Source organism: Amblyomma mixtum, chromosome 7 (assembly GCF_055824585.1).
Source record: "Amblyomma mixtum isolate Tamu chromosome 7, ASM5582458v1, whole genome shotgun sequence".
NCBI lineage: Eukaryota > Metazoa > Arthropoda > Arachnida > Ixodida > Ixodidae > Amblyomma > Amblyomma mixtum.
The window spans coordinates 62,931,354-62,951,943 of record NC_143018.1 but is presented as its reverse complement, the minus strand read 5'-3'; the positions used below and the strand labels follow the sequence as shown (position 1 = coordinate 62,951,943).

The window sequence follows — 20,590 nt, the reverse complement described above, 5'->3', positions numbered from 1 at the left end:
ATAGCCCAGGAAGTCTGCCAGAGCGTATGTGAAGAGCGGTTCCTTGCGGCAATTCTGTCCTACAGAAATGTGAGTGCCGCAAGCCCAGCGCAAAAGGGAGGGCGCACTGCGCATATGTCTACGACGGGCGAGCCCTGTCAGATAGCGCTCACAACGCTCACGCCACGGCGTATTTTCACCACCCCCATTCAGAGGTGTTTTAAAGGTGTTTGAGCCAACAGCGACCTCCGTCGCAAAGCGTTGAAAAGAGAGTAGTTCATAGCACCTGAGCCAGGTGTCGCCACACTCACGTCAACGCGCCCAACACAACTAAAGTGGCCTGGTGGGACCTTGCTCTCAACGAGAAGCAGTGCCCACGCATATAGCATTAGGGGATGTCGATGATGCGCTGTTACTTATATTACATTAGTCGACAAATTATCACTGTCGACGCCAGTACCGAAAGGCCAGGACTAATGTATAAAAGGGTAGCCGCATAGTTCTCAATTCTGGCTGCGAAGTTTTAGCAACACGGGCAGCCACGGAAGCCTTCAGAGGAGGCACAGCACGGAAGAATTGAGGGGGAGGGAAGATGGTTTACTTGAGTTGCCAACCCTTTTGCGCCAACTGCACGCACCTGAAATCCAACTGAAGGTACTATCGAAGAAGCTAAACCGTTACAACCTAAAGTACAGGCACACATGGCGGCTGGCTCTGCACTCTCTTTAGTCAACTCGTCTTTCATTAAAATTTCTGTTTCATCCAGTCGCTTCATAATTTCAAAGTAAGAGGGCAGCGCAAAATAGACTGTCCTGTCTTCAATGTTACTTCTATGTTCTGCGTCAATTTTGTGCAGCCGTTTCATGATTCATGACTGCCTTTCATTGCTTTCCTTTATGAACTGAACTTCGTCATTTGGCCTGTCGACCTCGTTGGCATGCCCTATTGTTTTCTAGGCAGAACTGAAACAAATTAATGTGGAGCTGCGGATGGGCTCAGTTGGTTTCACTGTGAGAGGTATTCCCCAAAACCGCGATGGCGTGTGAACACTTTACTCAACGCCGTGGACCGTATGAAGCCGAGGCCTCAGCAAAGGAATGAGTAAAACTCCCCGCCCTTCCCACCCAACCACGCATCTGCACCCTACCACCCATCTCTGCGCAAATAAAATGCTTACAAAGACACCGATTTTTGGGTGTGGATCTCAGAGCGGATGTCACGAGTTGCAGTTGCAAATGGCGAGAAGATTTTTAAATTCAGTTTTCTCATTAAATTCAGTTTTCTCATTTGGCGCCATAAAAATGCATCTTCATCCCTAAGCCGTCACTTGTCTCATCACTTTGAGGAATCCCCTGACTCGAGTGAGACTGACGTTGGATCTTGCCTCTTCGCCATTTCAAACTTTGTCAGCATCGCCGAGCAGTGCCGCGACCCCTCACAGTGCCACAGATCTGCAAACCCGAATGTCTCCCTGGGAATATTTATTTTCCGCGATAACAGCCTGTATCGCCGCGGTGTGCTCTCTGGCTGACCTGACTTGCTGCTTGTGACGCTCATCCAGTGGATCCGTTTGTGTCACCTCGACGTGCCGCGCGTACGACAGGCTGCGCTACCATTTCTTTAGGCTCAGTTTTCGCCGGACTGTATGTCACTACGTTGCCCCCGGCGACCTGTAAGAACGTGAGAGAAGCCAGCTTCCGTCTCCTGCTCGAGGCCTTCAACTTACTGTAATTTTTTCGAACGTTTTTATCGCGTTGGTCTCAACCTGCTGGGAACTTTCCCGAAGTCCCGCTCAGACTGCATATTATTTGTCGTTAGGTGTCTGCAGTCCTTTAAAGGATATTAGACACCAAATTTAAGATTGCGTATCTTCTTCTTTCGAATGGTGCGTTAGTCATTAGAATGTCTGAGTCACCACGTGGTATTCCCCTAAGACCGCTAAATAGCTTGAATTTGAATTTTTTCTTGATGCTGTTTTGATTTCAATTTCAACAATCGAACAACGGATATGACGTGAAGGGTGGCTTTAGCTCACGTTGGGCATGAAAAAAAAATAGCAGCATGCTCGCTAATCCATAGTTTCAATTCACCGTGCTTAATTCAGCATGCTTCCAGAGCAGGAATTACAACGCTTTATCGGCGATCATATTGCTGTTCTTTTTTTTCACGCCTCACGAGACATAAAACCCCTTTTAACGTCTTATGTGTCATTACCGAAAGTAAAGCACGCAGGAAACAGAAATTAGGTGTCTATACTCCTTTAAAAGAATACAGACATCAAAATTTGATTGCATGTTCTATCTTGCTAATTACGCTAAGGGCTTATAACTTTTTTCTTGTGGTTAGCTTCTTGTGCAAGCAACAAGAAAATTTTAACAGCGGTCTAATTTCTTGTCGTACAGTAATTCTGTGCGGCGTTCCTGAGTGTGGGCGGAGCTTCACTGCAGACTTAAGTTGTATCCGACTACATACTGAGGGACCTTACCAGCAACTCGTGTTCTGTACTTCCGCTCTCCGCAATATGTAGCGTTCGTCTCTAACGAAATAAACTGCCTTCTTCAGTATATTTGAGAGCAGACTATGCGTTTTATGTGTCTACATGCCCCCTTTACACGGGACCTATAATTCGTTCTCTTGATATTTTTTCTTCCACTTCCGGCAGCTTCGCAAGCATAAGCACAATTCACTCTCAAGACAAAAAGCGACATGAAATTGACTTTTATTTCTTCACCATTTACAAATGACCGGAATAACAAAAACAGACGGCAGCAAATAGCAAACATGCAAGAAACTGCGTTTTCTTCCAGTTGAACATTGGTCCATCAAGCTTGTCTGCACTGCACATTGAACAATGCCTTAATACGTGGCAGTACTTCTTACCGCCTGAAATACGCTACGTTTGGCAGTGTACACCTTCTTATTTCAAAGTATCAAAATTGACAGTGCTACACAATCACAACAACAGAATAATTCGACAAACGGGACTTTGTGAAAATGGCTTGTTATATAGCCATGTTTACCATCCCCAAATTGGGCCACAAGCTGTTAAACTGAAATAAGACCTTCGCAAAATAAAAACTCGTGAATATTGTACGCATTCTTTGCACATATCATTATACAACGCTTACGCGCCAAATCCTCCGCCCAAAACACTTTCTGAAAAAACATTCCCACATAATGAAGCACCCTACTGTTTTTGAGTCCCATAGCATGTCAGATCACTGGGAATGACAAGCTTCTAAATCAAAACGTGATTTTTATTGGGCGCCGCAGAACATCCTGTTGTTCCAGGATTTGAACACAAAGTTTCGATATTGAATTCCAAATGCTCCTTTCGAAATCCAGTAGCGAAAATGCGATGTCCGCCATCGCACCTACCAAAAGAACACGTTTTCCTGTACACGGAGAAAAAAAAAGTAAAAACGGGGATTAATGAACATCTGTTCTATGTAGACAATGGAATTCATCATAGTTATCTAAGGCACATGTCACTACTGGCTAGCGAGCATTATGACTGTAAAGGCGCACAGTCAGGCCTCTCTAGACCAGTATTGGGCTATGCTTGCAAAAGAACCAAGTCGGCTACCTTAGCCAGATGTCGCTCCATTCATTGTTAATACTGCTCGCGTTGTCAGTGCTCCCTCGTGCAGTGATGTTGCCAAGATGTACCTGTGTTAGTGTGAGAGATCAGTCATCTAACAGAAAATTTTCCTTGCATTACTTGTAGATCCAGAGCGCATTAATATATTCGAACTTGGATGGACGTCTAAGCTCCTGTAGTCCAAAGGTTTACTTATTTTTTATGCCATCCTGGCATTACATCATTCCAGTAAACTATACTGAAAAAATGTTTTCCAGCTGCTCTTTTTCCTTCCTCCAGCTTCCCAATTAATTGTTCATGCGACTATGAAAATACGAGTTCTGCATTAGTAAGCAATCGCAAGGGATATACAGGTCGACCAGTGCAATACATCAAGAGGAATCATCCTTATTCAGTTACCACGTCCTTAAAAGGTGTTAAATTTTGAACATTAAAAACTGAAATTGAGTTCACTTTGTGACGATATGTACAGTCTTTGTCAAAAGTAACCAGGCTGCATGGTTTTGCTTCTCAGTCGCATATTTAAACTATTATGCCAGCCCTCGAGCTCTAAATCTATGTATGGTAAGGAGAACCCCTGACCTCACCTTCAAAAAACTTTTCGACCTTAGGGAAAGCCGTAAAGGCTCTACTATACAAATGAGAAACAAACCATGCAGCCTGGTTACTTTTGACAAAGGCTGTACCACTTACTAAGACTTTCACAAAAAAAAAAAGCTCTCTTGATAGTGCAGAAATTTCATTTGTCGCTCCCATTTTATACACTGAATTGCACCTTTGACAGCAAACAATGAACTCATAACCTTTTTACAGCAACTTCTTAGTATGGTCGTCACACAAAAATTAATGAGGGTATGCGCGAGGTTCAAGGCACGCTCATTGTCGAACTGTAGGACGTTGGAGATCTACGCTGCTGCACCACATTACTCACCAACTGCAAACAACATAGTAGCTTTAGACTCGTTGTGCAAATGCATGCTGCTACCCTGTCAGCGGGAATACCGCCATGATGTGTCCCTTTAGAACACAACGTTAAACGAAAATACCTCGAAGGCATACAAGTGAACAAAATGTTGTAAGGCATGCTTCTAGCACAAGCTCCTGCACGTACTTACTCCTGGTTAACAATTTGAAGGGACAAAGTGTAGATATATCACAAATATATATGTGTGAAAATCCTTCCAGCGAGCATCTCCAACCAGATTAGCGGTGTGACAGAAATTGAACAAGGCACTGTACTTTAGTTTCTGTTATGCAGAAAGGGGATAAATGCATTCGGCGCTAATATTCCTCTGCATTGAAAGCATGCTAGAATTCTTCTCTTGCGAACAGTCATCCTTCTCAGGTTTTAACTGCCATCCTGAGTTTGTCTAGATAAAGTAACTGATCGATCAGCTGAAAAAGAATACACAGCACCATTTTATTCGCAGACACTCTTGGGTTAAAAACCAGACAGTGCGACTCATACCACCGACAAACATTTTCTTCACATGGTGGCTCTTCCTGGCGCATTCCTTGCGTTGATACGCCAGGACACGGCACTGAGCTGCCATACGGCAACTTAACGAAAATGATCCAGTTCAGGTTGGTTAGGCACAGTTAACAGGCGTTATGCAGTTTTCATCTATTGCATCCACTCTGATGTTATGTTGACAATAACAGAGCGTAGTGCTGTAATACCGCGACAATGTGCAGTTTATGCAAAAAAAATGGAGGATGGCGCTGCATATGTCACGTCACGACAGTAAAGTAATACCGATAGAGAAAATAAACAACTCCTGAAAGGAGCAGGTTTCATGGCGATACCAGCTTCAGTCAACAACGTCTTCGCCTATAAGGATACGACAAGAAGGCCGCTGAAAGTAGCCTGTGAAGGTCTCGCCTGACCTACACTGAAGGCCTACACACAAAAGCGTGGCAAAAGTTTAGCGAGCGTACCCTGGGGGTTCACCCTTACGTAATGCGAGCATCGTTCTTCCTCGACTTAGAGCATTTCATCGGCGCTGGATTCGGGACGTTTCTTTTTATTCAATCACGACAGTTGTTCCGAACACGAACAACGAACCTACTCGATGCCCACATGCTTATTTTCTGTGGAGGCGGCCTTAATATCTTGGGAATATTGTTTGGTTGGGACTCGTTAGGGTAACAGCAGCATCGAGCGCCTTCCTCTCCCAAATACCGGCATTACCTTAAGTGCGAGACTGCCTCATACTGCGCAGTGCGTGCCAACCAGCCCAGAAGCTGTCTTCAAGAGGCACCCTTCTTGGCTTGGCTACACAGTGCGTAGCGCAGAACGCAGCATGGAGTCGATGTCTCAGAACGACTTTGGGCGTTGCGCCGCCTGCACCATAGTCATTCGCAAGATATTGAATAAACTCGGCGAAGTTCACAAACGCCAGACGATACAACGACCAATGAAGAAACCGACGGTCGCTCAGCCCAGGACTAATACCTCATTTCCAAGTGGTCGATGCGCCTGGGATTTTCGCGTAACGATGTTTAGGCATTGATCTCGGCGCTACAGCTGAAGCTGTTCAATCAGCAGTCCAGTCCTCAACGCTGTTCGCGCATCTTATAAGGGCACTGGCAAGCCCCGGCAGTTTGTGTGTCGTGCGGCGAGCCACCAAATATGCGGAAGTGATAGGCTCAAGCCACCCTCGTGGCGTTCTTGTGGTCCAGATACTTTCACAGTTCGGTCCCTGTTTTCCTTAAAGAAGCTGTCACTTCCACTTCCCTACCAATAATTCGCGGGATACCGCAGTGCGGCGCCACCGCAGGTTGAACAGCTCCCTCTGGTGTGTGGGTGACGAAATGTACACTCCCTCGGGGTAATCTGGACGTGCCCCTTTCGGGATCCGACTAAAATGCAGGGCACGGCGTGGTTACGGGCCGCACCCGGGGTCAGAGTAGAGAGCAGCTGCGCCGGAGCGACTTCCTGGTCGGCCTGAGCCTCCGGTGCAGGCTGATGGTGGGGGCGTCCCTGTGTGACTGCGTCGGCTTCAGAAGGTGGCCGTTGCGCAGGTTGTTGGTCACGGGGTCTGCGAAAAGGGGAAACAATGGAAAAGGAAGACGGCGTTAAGAAATGCTACAAGAGAGCCTTCGTACTAAAGACAGGACGTGATGCCGTCTCCTGGTGACCTCTGATACAGTGCTGTCACCACATTCTTGAATTCTTGTTCGGTTTGGTTTAAGAGCTCACATCGTCAACGCTTGTTGAACGGCAGTTATATACTTATCATTCACCAAACATCCATAAGGCATATAAGTATGTTGTCGTGAGGTTTACATCACTCCTCCTTGTTGCCCACCACACTGATGTCTGATTCTCTGGTGCGAATCACCCGACAGATATAGCGGCACGAACAGTTCTGAGTTATTTGCATCCCTGTTTTTAATCTACCTTACTTGTCCATGACAAAAAGTTTGAGGCATTATAATTTTCCGAATGCATACTTTGATAAAAGGTTAAGGATCGCGCAGGTCACAGGACAGAAAACTATTCCTTCGTAACGTATATATCTGCACGATGTATGTACATAGTGCCGCTGTTTTATGAACGAGGTAGAGTCAACCGGCTCTTGTGAAGTTACGACGATAATAGTGGCATACACTACGGACACCTGACACGCAGAACAGAGAATTTCACCTTTTGTGCGATTCGGTCATCCATCCACGTCGTCCATACGATTACACTCGGCCCACACCGTGACTACCGCAACTGGCCGCATTTCCTAAAGATTCCTTTTTCAGTCCAATCTTCCGCATCTCTATCTTCCGTTGGCTCGCCCAGCATTTGATGCCGAAGCCAGCGAACAACAATGGTTACAGCTCGATATCAGCCCTAATGACATGGCTCACTTTTTGAACGGCACGGCGATCAAAAGAGGTTCAGAACCGTTCTGCGGCGAGTTATCTACGAAAAATGGCGCGAACAAAACGAAGCTCTCGAAAAAGAGTTCCATATTTTTGAACGCTATTTTTTTTCCCGACCCCTTTTCGGAGCAACTAAGTGGTTAGCAGCCATCGCTTTGCAGCAAGGCTGCCCGTACAATGGAAATTTCGAGCGAACCGGCTGTGCTCGTACGTAATTTCACTTATCGTATCGTGGCCTCGCACATGTCTGCTTGCTCCATAACTTCGTATGCACTCCACAACATACACGAATAAAGCGGGGGGGGGGGGGGGGGGGGGGCACAAACAACGCTTTCACTCCTTTGTCTCGTCTCCTTCTTCACCTACGCGTTTTGTGCGATGTCCGCTGACTCAGCTTGTGCCGTTTTCTCCCCACTTACTTCAACAGTCGAACGACCGATATCGCTCATCGAGCGAAGCATGCTGGAGAACGGGAACTCAACAACGACACTATCGCGCGACTCGGGAGCCAAAAGCACCAGGGGGACTCAAATAGCGCGAGTAGTTTCGTTGTCAGGGCCCGGTCGAAAGACAGAACCAATCCATCATTTTTTTTCAATGAGCGGGACGCAGCGGCGCGCTGCGCGTGGTGACCTTGGACGTCAGGGCGATAGGTTTCTCAAGTCGCAAAAGTACGCGGTCGCTGTAGAGCTTTCTTGGAATGCGGGGAAAGTGGCGTAAGCGCTGCGCGGTTAGAATCGTTCGGAATGCAATCCAACGAAGCCACAGCGCTAGACCAGATGGTTCGTACAGCAGCCAACGCAACCGCACAAAAAGGAACCGCGGCAGGCGATGAAAAGCTGGCCTGCCTGTGCACCGAACCGTTACAGCGCGGAGTATTTCAACGGAAGCCGCGAGGTTAGTTAAATTTTTAAGAACTCCTAGGTTCTTCGATGTCCTTTGGGACGAAGAAGTGACTGTTGTAACCAGGGCTCTTTGAAAAGACCAGTTGGAAAACTCCGCTTTGAAATCCCCTGTACCGAATTCTAGGTAGTTAACAGACTGTGGCGCCCCCTATGAAGTGGCCTGTAAGCTATCCACGGCGCCCGTTCGTGTTTTCAACGACGCTCAGCAGTTCCTTTGAACGCCGCAAGTGGCGTGGTAGGCAGCTAACCTCCGAGTTTTGGCACATTCAGTCAGAATTCAATGCATGGGCCCTCACAGGGAGTTTGGGAGTGCCCAAACTCTCCCGAGACGAGCAAAAATATTGACAGTACAGAAGCCTGGGAGACCCTGCTAAGCAGCCCGGACCCTGAGCTCCAACGCACCACCATCCCCATCCATATGGCGGAAAAGGCCGCTACCAGTCAAGGACTGTCACCCAGCCTCTAACCACGCACGCGCAATTCCCTGTCTCCCAGGCCTGCGTGCCGGGGGCGGAGATAAACGTCGCTTATGATGACAATAAAAATTGCTCAATCAATCAATTACGGGGAGTTTAGCAACAGGGAATAACAAAGAGCTCTGGTTGCAACGATCAACTCGATGGCGATGATTTTTTTTTTCAATTATGACATACGACACCGTTTACCGAAGATAAACTATCCCAAGTTCTACAGTTCCCCACTTTGACTAGAAAAGATGCTTAGAAATACGATTACATCCGTGCTTCCATAGTAAAACTCCACCCAAAAGGGAGAACACATAGACCATAGAGAGATCACTTACGGAGTCCTTTGGAGTGGGGACCGCGGACATAGTCGTCGACGGGGTTGTTCATCTGGTCCAGGTACCGTTCGGCCAGGTACCGGAACACTGCAGCACGCGATTGCAACGGCGGGGAAGCACCGTTAGACACACCTTGTCTCATAACACGATCAGCTCAGCACGAAAGTTATACAAAAATGCCGCAGAAGCGATTTTAAGCGCACTGAACGTAGGAAGAGGCCACATTGCACGTTTAATCGGGTAAGGCATTAATATATTCGCCTCTCAAATAGCGATTCGAGCAAAGCGCGCGGGCCTTTCGAGCCGTTGATGGCGTGCTCTTATAAGTTTGCTAAACTCATCACCCACAAAGGCAGACTACATTGAATTACTTTACATATGGCCAAGCAGCCCACGTGGCGTGCGTTACCATGGCTACAAGAATCAAAAACACCCACACCTACAGCCCACATGCTCCCCCTTGTGACTTATTCCTAACCTCGGGCAATCTCCTTAAAGGGTCAGTCTACTGAATTTTATCGGCCATATTTTCTTTGCGGCAACCGATAGCTCATTGCTCAAATTACTGTTTAGCCAGGTGTGGCGCCAAGAAGTGCGGTAGAACATTTTAAAATATGATTTATTGATGTGGGAACACATCTGTATGAGGTGGTAGTCTCATCTGGCAACCATCTGGATTTCCGCCGTGTGGCGACAAACATGTCGGCGCCCGTCGAAGCCGGCCCTCTCGCTTCGAACTGAATTCTCGTTGTTGCTGCCTTTTTCAGTGCGTTCACTGGCCATAAATTGGGCGGCGGTCTTTCGCTTCGTCTCATCTCACCTGTGAGAAAACGTATGGGTGATAAATTCGCTTTATTTTAATAATTAGCGTGACGATTCTGCTGCTTCTAGGCTTAAGTGGAGAGTCGGTTTCTTTACAGCAATGGTTCCCGTCCTGACAACCAGATGGCGCCACTATAGGCTGAGTATTTTTGCGTCTCTGCTAGCATACGCTGAACTAAAAGTGGGAATGTGTCTGCGTTTAGCGTACGTATAACTATAAATATTCATGTAATTTACAGAAAAAGCGAGCGGTACGCCTTATACAGTTTACTAGAGCAAAACGTACGTTTCTGTGACATTGGGGCATACTAACGGTACGTAGTATATTCACTTATGCTTCTACAAAAAAAGACTACCACTTGCACCAACAAAATGAACGTTTGGGGTCGCCACCATGCATTTTTACGCGACTTTTAACGCCGAAATAAAATATAAATTCCTGCTTAAACCGGGAGCAGATCCCTCGTTATTGATGTTATAGGGTGCCAAGTACCAGAATATGCCATTATTTATACACTCATCTCGGTGAGTAGACTAACCCTTTAATTTAATTACCAAAATCCACGAAAATTAAGTTAATTACCCAACTCTCTCCCTGTCTTCGGACCTGTGTAGCTGACCCTGTAGCGATAATTTTAGTATATCAGCCAGATGTAATCAAAACTCATGAAAGAAGCATTACGGCTACGCCGAAACTAGAAACAACGCCACACATAACCAGGACATAAGGTCCCTCGTAAGCAAAATGTCAACGTTTTCTTCTTATTTTTCTTCTTTACCGGCAGGTGCGCTGAGCAAAGTACCCTATTTAGCTTTTGGTAGGAAAACTATTAAAGGCCCCAAGTGGGTGGTAAAAATAAGTGGTGACGGTTCCCTAACACAGGCGAGGCTGTCTCAGTGAAACTTCACGCTCTCTCCGATGTCGACATATGACCAGCGTGCCACTTGCCTTCGTTGACGTTGAAATCCTCCTTGACGGAAGTCCGGTAAAGCCGGAGCTGCATTCTCCTCGCCAGCTCCTCGGACTCCTCCCTGTTCGTATAAGAGCGCACGAAGTTTGTTTCAGTGCCGCCTGAACAGGCATACGTTCGGCGGTTTATTTTGACTCTTAGAGGGCGTTAAAAATATACGGCAGACATTTCTCACCAACGGCGAGTTAAGTGCAATGGCGACATATGGTACATACCCATACTTGTATATAATCTAGATATGATATCACATAGCCAGAGTGGATTCCAAGAGAAGGCAAACGTAGCAGGGGACGGCAGAAAGTTAGGTGGGCGGATGAGATTAAGAAGTTTGCGGGGATACAGTGGCCGCAACTGGCGAAGGACATCGTTAATTGGAGAGACATGGGAGAGGCCTTTGCCCTTCAGTGGGCGTAGTCAGGCTGATGATGATAATGATCAGCCAGATCACGTACGTATATAATGTAATCCGGCTGCACTAACCCGCACAGAAGTAAGGTTGTTTTAGTGAGCAGGATCGTAATGCTGTAATTTTTAAACGTCCACAATTAAATCAACAAAATCAGCAACTCTGCACTGTTAAGAGAACCCAGCCCATAAAATTTTGCTCGAACATTGTAGAGTTTTAATTTAAAAAACGTACGAGCTTACAAATTAGAACTTCCAATTCGCGCGCGAGATATATTAAACTATAATGTTCTGCAATATGATTTTGGTTCCTTGAGCCGTCTAACCCACTGCAATGCGACCTCAAACAGAGGGTGTAACCCCTCCGTGCAATTTTGCACTCGCGGCAATTTCGCAGTCGCGGAAATTTCGTTGATGCCAAGCCTACTGTCGTTTTCTGCGGCGATCGCAACTGTGAGACCGATACTGCGGGAAATATCGAAAGAAAAACACAAATAAAAGTTCGCCATCCCGTCCCAGTGGTTGCAAGGTGTTACAACAAAGTAAAATACAGGACAAGTTCATAGATTTTTTTTACAGTGGAAAAAGTGGTCGCAGAAGTGACTTCCGTGCGTCCTTTATTTCCTGTTCGAATGGTCAGTTATTGGGTGGCGATACTGTGGATGTCTCCTTCCTCCCTGCTCGGAGGGGGTTTCACTCCGAAGTCATTTAAAGCGAGGAGGTTTCCGCACAAACTAAAAAAAAAATGTCCGTGCCGAGGTTTAGACACCTGGCCACTGTCGGTTTGGATACAATGTGTTGGCCATAAAGTCAGCCCATGATAAACGATTTCACAGACGTCCCGCTTCTACTTCAAGTGACGGCCGTCGTGGGTCGCCACCGTCGCCACATGTACAGGCGCGGACAAAAGTAAACCGAGCACGCAACTGTCTTCGAATATTTTTCACGCGTCACCTAATTGAAATTTCCAGCAGTGGTACGCGGATGCTGGTAGAGGAGGTTGGTGGGCTTTCTTGAAGACAAACAACGCTTCTTCATTACCAATAGAGGAAGCGTGATTGCACTTCGAACGGAATAGTGTGCTCCGTTTACTTATGGCCGCGCCTGTACTCTGTTTCAGCGCTTCGTAATCAAATGAAAACTCCGCAACTCGGAAGGAAGGTTGAAAAGTAAACAAGCTGTGCTTTGGTGCCGCTTTAGATCCTCTGGCCCTAAGGCACCCATACCCCCCCCCCTTTTTATATCATCTTTCTCATTACTACCTATCACAAACACACACGTAGGGTGCAGCATCGAACCGAGACGGTTGCCGTTAAAAAATTACACACATTTTTCTGAACCGGCAATCCTGACATTTCAGAAGCGTGGTCACGGATAGCCTCACTCTATAGATAGTCTCCTCGTCTCAGGTCACGTGCAAGTATTGACACACGCTGCTCGGCGCGCAGCGAGTGTTTCTTCAGGCGGTCCGGCAGTGGCCGGCCACTCTTCGACAGAAAAACAGGGCGAATTAGTTAGAATTCATACTGGAACAGCGGGAGAATGAGGCGAGACAAACACGCCACCGTGTTTGTCTTCCCTCGTTCTTTGGCTCCGCCTTTCGCGCTGTTGCAGTATGAACGTACTCTTAGAACTCACGACTCCGCGATCACTGGAGTTTCCCTGCTTAAAGCAGCTTTACATACCGCGTGCTGTCAGCTTTGGCGGGGACCACCCAATCTCTTTTTTTTTTTGTTCACGCAATCATGCTTTTCCATTACCGCTTTCCACATCTGTGCTTCGAAAGAGAAAACGAACGTTCTTCTCAGCGGAATACGTACATTCTAAACAGAGGAGAGTAAAACGGAGGTAAACTGTCCTCTAACGCAATCCCTTTTCACTCCCATACAGGCGTATCCCTGTTCAGAGTGTACGTCTTTCTGCATGCTCTACCAATAGCTCCCACCTGCTATTCGAGTTGTTTGGGTTATTAGTTAAAGTCGCCTCTTAGATCCTAATTTCTCTCTGACCGTCGCACTTTGTTTTGCAGTGGACTTTTGGATATTGCTGACGATATTTATGGTTATGATCCAGAAGCAAGATCGGCCTCGGCAGACATGCGCGCCCCAAGAGAGCGCTGAGCAACTCGGTTCTCCGCTGGGATCACGCTGGCCCATTGGCTGCACCGCCTAGGCACAATGACCTGAAGTAAACCAGGAAACATTAGATATTTATCACTGGATAGAAACCTGCACTGTGCGTAACCACCACGGAAGGTGACGTATGCCTCCTTTCATATAAGCACAGTTTCTGCAGAAACCTATGCAAATAAGTTGGTGTGTTTTACTGTTTGCGTTCCTACGTGAATTTTCAGGCAATATAAAACATTTTATGAAGTACATGTAAAGCGCGTTTCATCGGTGAACATGATGACCGCCAACCTATGAAAAAATGTGCTAATTTGCAAGTACCTCCTCCCACATGAGCTAGAAGCAAAAAGAAATGCCCAAGGGCGTGCTTACTTGGATACTGTCGCTCTGTCCATGAGATCAATCTTGTTCTGCACCAGCACCATGGGTATGGAGCCGCATTCGTGTTCCACCTGCAAATGACGTCACACAACAAAACTCATTGTCCGGAAAGATACCGCACGAACTTTGATATGCCAAGGAAAGGAATGCAGCCAAAAATAAAGCATAAAGTGTGAACAGAGGCAGTCTTGAATGTACAACTCAGAGTAGTGCATTCCTAGCGGGTGCCCGCAGCATGTTACAATGTTTCGAAGAGCCGTTGTGTGTGAAAACCGAAAGCTCGGTCAGGAGATAGCGAATGTATCCGTACTAACTATACAGCAGCTTAACCATTCTTATAAATAAGGTAAATTGCAGCAGCGAGAAATGATATAGCAACTACGCATGCTTCATAATTCGGAACAATGATAGAGCCACTCGCTGGCCTTGAAACGTATTACCGAAGTAGGAAATGCCGTTGCATTCACATCTCATTCAACCTACCAAAGAGGACATTTTTTGGCCCCACGCGGGCCACGACTAAGGAGGTCGACCTATATTCACGGCCGACCCGTATTTGAACAAACGCTGCGTGCAAAAAGCGAGGCACTTCCACCGCGTACCTTCTTTCTCCAGGACTCGATGGCGCGGAACGACTCCCTGTCCGTCGTCGAGAAGGCAAGCACGCATCCCTGGGCGCCCCGGTAGTAGGCCTTGGTGATGGCGTCGAACTCCTCCTGGCCCGCCGTGTCCCATAGCATGAGGCGAACGTCCTCCCCCCGGAGGCTCAACTGGCGCTCCAGAAAATCCACGCCTATGGTCTTCTTGTACTCGGCCGTGAAGACGCCCTTGCAGTAGCGCTGGATCAGGCTGGACTTGCCTACGGCGCCGTTGCCCACCACCACCACCTTCAGGGCCACTTCGAAGTCGTCCTCGCGCATGTTGGCCGCGTGCCGAGCCGCTTTCCAGAAGGCCCAGCTGGTCACACTGGGCTTCTTGGCCCGCCTAATAACTTGCGAACACTAACACAGGCAGACACACACGCACACACTTGCAAACACCTCGGCAGCGGCAGTCTTCCGTAGTAGGACAGTCACTGGGTGCTCAATCGCCTAGAACACCAGAAATCTTGACCTCCGCAAGAGCACAGAATCACTGTTTCCAACGCACCTGCAGATGAATTCCGCCCAGAAGCGATGGCTTCGCAGTTTTTCACTCCAAATTAATGATGGCACAGTACCACCTTAGAAGCCTATGCGTCTGTCAGAGACGTGTACGCGTGTAATAGGTAAACAAACACACACACGTGATCCAGGATCCACCGGATGTCTTCTGAGAAGCAAGATTTTCAAGGAACGGCCCACTTAGTTGAGCCAGATGTAGAACCAGAAGTATTGGACAATGAGACCACTTCCCAAGCACCCTCTGGCACGACCTATTCACTGTCTCGTCCAACGGAGAACAGAATAGACGCCAAGCCTTGCAGCTTGACCACGACGAGCACTTTTACAGACTCTTAACGAGGCTTCCACCAGGAGCTCCGAAACGGTGAGGAAGGGCGAATGGAGGTGTCGATGGCCAAGGCACTTTCTACGGATGCGTCGCCCCTCTATGCCGTGCGCAGCATAGCTACCGATGTTCTCAGGGCAGGCTGCACAGAGGTGGGATCATGGCCAGGAAGTTTCTTTGCCGTCCTGGGGCTGTGAATTGGGCCAGCCTCGCTGCATAGTACACCCAGCCGAACTCCCTGCGAGATTCAAAACACGAACTGCGTAAGAAGTGGCAATTCGCAGTCGATCCGCGATATAGGAAAGACAATAGAATGGATTTGGACGCGATACGCACAATCACGGACAGGCAGCAAACACTGAAGGTGATAGAAATTCATGAATGCAAGGAGACACCCACGAGATAGCTATAAACACATCCATTTAGTAGCTACACGATGATTGAGACCGAAATGCGGGAAATGTCGCCCACAATGACGCTATAGGCTCAGGGCTGACCAAGAGTTTACACTTTCCCGTTTCTGGCATAACTTTTTCTTTCCTCCTTTCAAACAGTAGGAAGAACTCAATATATCCTCAGCACGATGCCGCCTTGCAGCGACATGTTCCCGCAATCTCGAACGGGGAAGCTGCATATTCGCACGGGTTAACTGTGAAACGTTTCACTCACAACACCGATCAGTTCCCATACATGTAGTAGTAGTAGAAGAAAATTTATTCAGCAACTTAACAAGGCAATTGCTTGCTGAACGTCTAAGTGGCAGCCCCTAGTCCTAGATCACTGGAGATGGCCGTTGCACGGGCGCGCGCCACCAAGGAGCGTTGAGCTTCTAGGGTGGAGCAGCCGAGCAGGTACTCCTCCCAGGACTCTCCAGTAGGGATGAGGAAAGGTGATGAGAAAGAGAGTGGATTGGCGGGGCACGAAGCCACGACGTGAAAGGTGTCGGCTAGGAACAGACAAGTCGGGCACGTGCCAGTGATTTCCGGCATGTAGTCGTTCGTCCACTTTCGCCAGACCGCAGGCTGAGTCAAGGTATATAGAGTCGGCGCGAATGCGATAATAATGAAGAATACCTCGGTAGCGTGTGAGGCGTCAGTGGCCAGGATCTGATTCAGAACTTGTACATGCATTTCGTCATTTCGACACAGTGATTCACGACCTTTCGAGAAAGTACACAAGGGCAGTCAGCACGCATATCACGTCTAGTGAGAATGAAACAACAAAGCCATGAGACCGTCTATGAAACTCCGAGATTTGTAGTTTTTCTTCTGACACGAAACAGCGAGAGCGATAGTTTGCACCGACGTTCACCCGCTCACCATGAACACACTGTAAAAACCGGCCAATCCCTGTCCCAGGTCTCTCTAGGCATAGGCAGAGAAGAAAGGGTAACAAAGCGTGCGCGAGACAGACAAGGGCAGTGCACCTTCCAAAAAAGCACGGCCCCCGAGAGGAACGCGATATGGCGTCCGCGTGCACCCACCCCGGCAGCCTCGAATTGGGGCGCGCGCTAACTTTTACCTCCCGTAACGGCCCGTCCACGCACGCACGCTCACACGCGCGTAGGTTCGTCCTTGTCACGCTGACTTTCCCCGTGGCCGCCGGTGAAGGAGAGGCCGCCCGCGCGAGCCGCTCGGGTGCCGTACGCGCCCGTCCTCGCTGATGAATAATTAATCGGGCTCGGCTTCCCACCCGTCTCGACGGACGGTGGGCGGCCTGAGGGCCGATACACACACAGTCGGACGGCGGGAACCTCCTCTCAACCGGCGTCACCACCCCCTCTCCACACGGGACACCAGCGCGCTCTCGCGGGAACGGGAATAACACGCGAGACTGGCAGTCTGATTCCCCGCAGAGAAAACATCGCACGCGCCCAAAACGCAGCGAAGAGCCGGGTGGCCTTTGCGTACACGTCGTGCATACAGACGCGTTCGACGTTAAGTGCAACGCACCGGCGGTGGCCGTACTGTGATCTCCTATTTGAGGAAGATGATCGCATCGTGATCCGCTACTGTATTAGCTATGCGGAAGTGGGGCGGGGCACTTTAGGAAACCGTGTATAGCCTTTAAAACCGCAGGCAGCGCTAGTTGGTGGTTCATTCTGGCGGGCAACCAATGCACAACAAACCAGAATCAAAGAACCCCAAGAGGACGGCAGCACTGTGTCGTCTATACACTGTGTTATTTTATGCTTGTTGCTTGTGCGCCGGTTACTAGGGCTCTAGCCTCAACACTAAGCCACCTCAAGACATGCAGTGTCATAGTCTCCGCTGTGTTCCACATGTAGTGCGTACGGTGATATAGAACATTATCTTATGTGTTGTCCAGTGCACAACGCGGAAAGGTGTGCGTGTGCTTCCCTCAAGAAGACAGGAGCCCCTCACAGTTCCCTTCAGGACATTGTCTACCCGCGCGGAAAAGAGTCTTGTAGAAAGGAGGCTTCACGCATTCTTCTAAAGATCCTCCAGAACTCGGATCTAGACTCCAGATGGTGACAGCAGGAGTTAACTATTTACTGTTATGGGTGGTTGTGTTTATAGCAATGTGGACCAGTCAGGACACAGATATTTGCCTGATTTATAGACCTCATTTAACATTTAAGTGTCGCTAAGGTGGAGCAATTGCCGGCAGAATCCGCAAGGCTAATCCCACCTGTAGCTTGCAAAAACCTCAACGTCTCTCTTGCAGTCTCAGAAGAGATATACACTGTGTTGCAGGCGACGCTAGTGCGATAATGTTTTGGCCAGTGCTGATTGTACCATTTATCCATGCTACAGAGCGCATTATCGCAATGTCCTGCAGACACATTTAGGTTTGGTTTAGCGCACACAATGTTCCTTAATCCACCGGGAATCACGCGGTGCTTGCTTGAGCACAGTGCAACCGTCCTCTGTTTAATGCCCCTGCTCAAGAGGGGTAGAGGTTCGCTTTCCGATGCGTCAGCATTTGAAGGATACGATCAGGACCGTGGTTTGCGAATCATCTCTCTACTCCATTTACTTGTGACGTCCGGCGTTAAGGTGAAGCATGTCAAGGCCTCGGCTATAGAGCCAAACCAACGCAGGCCTGAGGCGTTCAGCTAAGTCGACACCCTCGGGCTTACCTAATCCCACCGCCAATTTAACTCTCCACAAACAGGCCACGGGTCGTCCTTTTGCACACACGATGCGGATACGAACCCTCCCTCCGTTCGGTTTTTGTAGCATGGCTTTCTCGAAGCTGAATTCCATTAAGCGCGTCAGGATCGTGTATGAGGGTGGAAAACCTTTATTCGCAGATGCCGAGTCCCGGGCGCGCCCAGAGTTATGAATTCTGAGTGATTATACTCCTCCGAAGAGCGAGCGCTACGAGCATCAAATGATTCACTTAGCTGAGCAGGAAAAGCCAAGGATGTTCTAAGCGGTGTATATACTTGGGATTTCCTATTTATTGCAAAGAAGGCATTCATATTCGCAGATACAGGTGAGCCGTGATCGTATACTTAATCGCACTGTCGTTACGTGAGGCCCCACCGTAGTAGTGGTTCAGCACGGACGTTCACTGTGCGCTCTTCGGAAGACGATATAAATTTCTGGTGAATCCGGCGACTTCGATGTTACTGAATGATGTGGCGGGGGAATGGTCATTACGGTGGGGAAACCGGAAGGCAGTGGTGTTCATCTTCCTGCGTCAGTGAAAGTCAATGGAGGCTTAGACGTTCGGGACAAAGCTATATGCGGAGGGACCTGCACAGTCCGCCACCGCACTTCTGAACTTATCTGTCCCTGTCCCACTGAAAAGAATAAAAAACAAAAATGGCCGGGGGTTTAGCATTGCTAAGTACGAAATATTGTGCGCAAGCACGTTTTTTTGCAGGTGGACACCGTCGCTACGTACCTTAAAGCGCGATTGAGGTGTCCACTGATTCATGGAGCCAGTTAGGCACCTTTGCGCTCCTTAAAGTCAGCAGAGTCAAAAGCTTCCGCAGGCTTTGAGAAAACGAAAGGCACGCAACTGACTCCATTTGAAGGTAGACGCTACTGCCTACTCACCGCATGAATGCTGTGTGCACTGACCCAGTGAGCCATTTATACTTGCTGCTCAGAGGCTTCACATACACACACACCGCTGAAACCATGGAAGCGAGGCCAGTAGTGTTTTCCCACTGCAAAGTCATTTCACGTTCTCCGAGCTCAGTACCGCAGGTGAATCCGATTCTCCGAATGGCGCTCACGTCAGAAGGCCTCCGAAATGCTACACACAAGCAGCGTCTAACGCGGGCAAGTATGAAATCCCACCGAAGGCGTGCCTTGGTACGTCTCTAATGTGTCCGCAAAGCGCTAGCTCCGTCGCCCCCGCCGCTGCAATCCATCGTTTCTGCATACGACGCGAGGCGCCCTTAAAGCTCTCGCGTCTTACGTTACACGCACGGCGCTCGCCTCACGTGCGTGGAGAATCGCAAATGTCGGGCTTCTTGCCAGCGCTCATGGAGCAGCGCCCAGGGACGCGCCGGACGCGTATTCGCCAACTGCAGCCTGTACAGCCACAAGGCTTGAAACCACGGTGAACTGAAGATTGTCACAACGGCTTACCGAAAAGGGATAATAAATCCTCTTAAAAGGCGTTATATGCCACTAAGCATCACGATTTGCGACCTAAAAGGCACAAAATTGAAAAAAAATGAAATTAAAAAAAAAACAATAAAATTACAGTACAGAGAGCGGAGTCGAACGGCCGACCTTCCATACGCAACACGTGCCTCTAATCCACTGCGCCATAGCGGCGATGTCAAGCCGTCGTTCTGAATGAATATTTATAACCAGCCTTAATGTGGCTGCTACCTGCCGGTGGGTGGCGCTGTCATCGCTGGCTGTACCGGCTGCATTTGGCGAACACGCGCGCCGGACACCACCTGGCGCGTCAGGTGTGGTTCTGCCACATGGCACGCGAAAAGAGGGGACTCCTAGATTCTGTGTCGTTGTTTCTGGTTAACAGCTCGGCTGCTGAACCGAAACACGCGAGTTCGATCCCAGCTGCGGCGGCTGAATTTCGAAGGAGGCGAAATTCTAGAGGCCCGTGTACAGTGCGATGTCAGTGCACGCTGAATAACCCCAGGTGGTCGAAATTTCCGGAGCCCTTCACTACGGCGTCCCTCATAGCCTGAGTTGCTTTGGGACGTTAAACCCCCATAAACCAAATAAACCAAACCTTCTGGTTAACACTGCTTGGTTTAAAGTTTAGGTTTTAAGAGG

At 48.5% G+C, this 20,590-nt stretch overlaps 1 protein-coding gene across 1 annotated transcript in view; it reads right to left on the bottom strand.

Annotated features, from left to right (window-relative positions):
* Positions 1-2,697: 2,697 nt before the first annotated feature.
* Rab23 (RAS oncogene family member Rab23) overlaps positions 2,698-20,590 on the bottom strand; it is a 48,564-nt gene continuing 30,671 nt past the window's right edge. The window contains exons 2-6 of the mRNA XM_089552807.1: positions 14,474-15,597; positions 13,863-13,942; positions 10,935-11,017; positions 9,164-9,250; positions 2,698-6,621 (exon numbers count right to left, since the gene is read on the bottom strand). Of these exons, the coding sequence (XP_089408933.1) occupies positions 6,485-6,621; positions 9,164-9,250; positions 10,935-11,017; positions 13,863-13,942; positions 14,474-14,791 (705 nt within the window). The 5' untranslated portion in view covers positions 14,792-15,597 and the 3' untranslated portion in view covers positions 2,698-6,484. The remainder of the gene's footprint in view (positions 6,622-9,163; positions 9,251-10,934; positions 11,018-13,862; positions 13,943-14,473; positions 15,598-20,590) is intronic.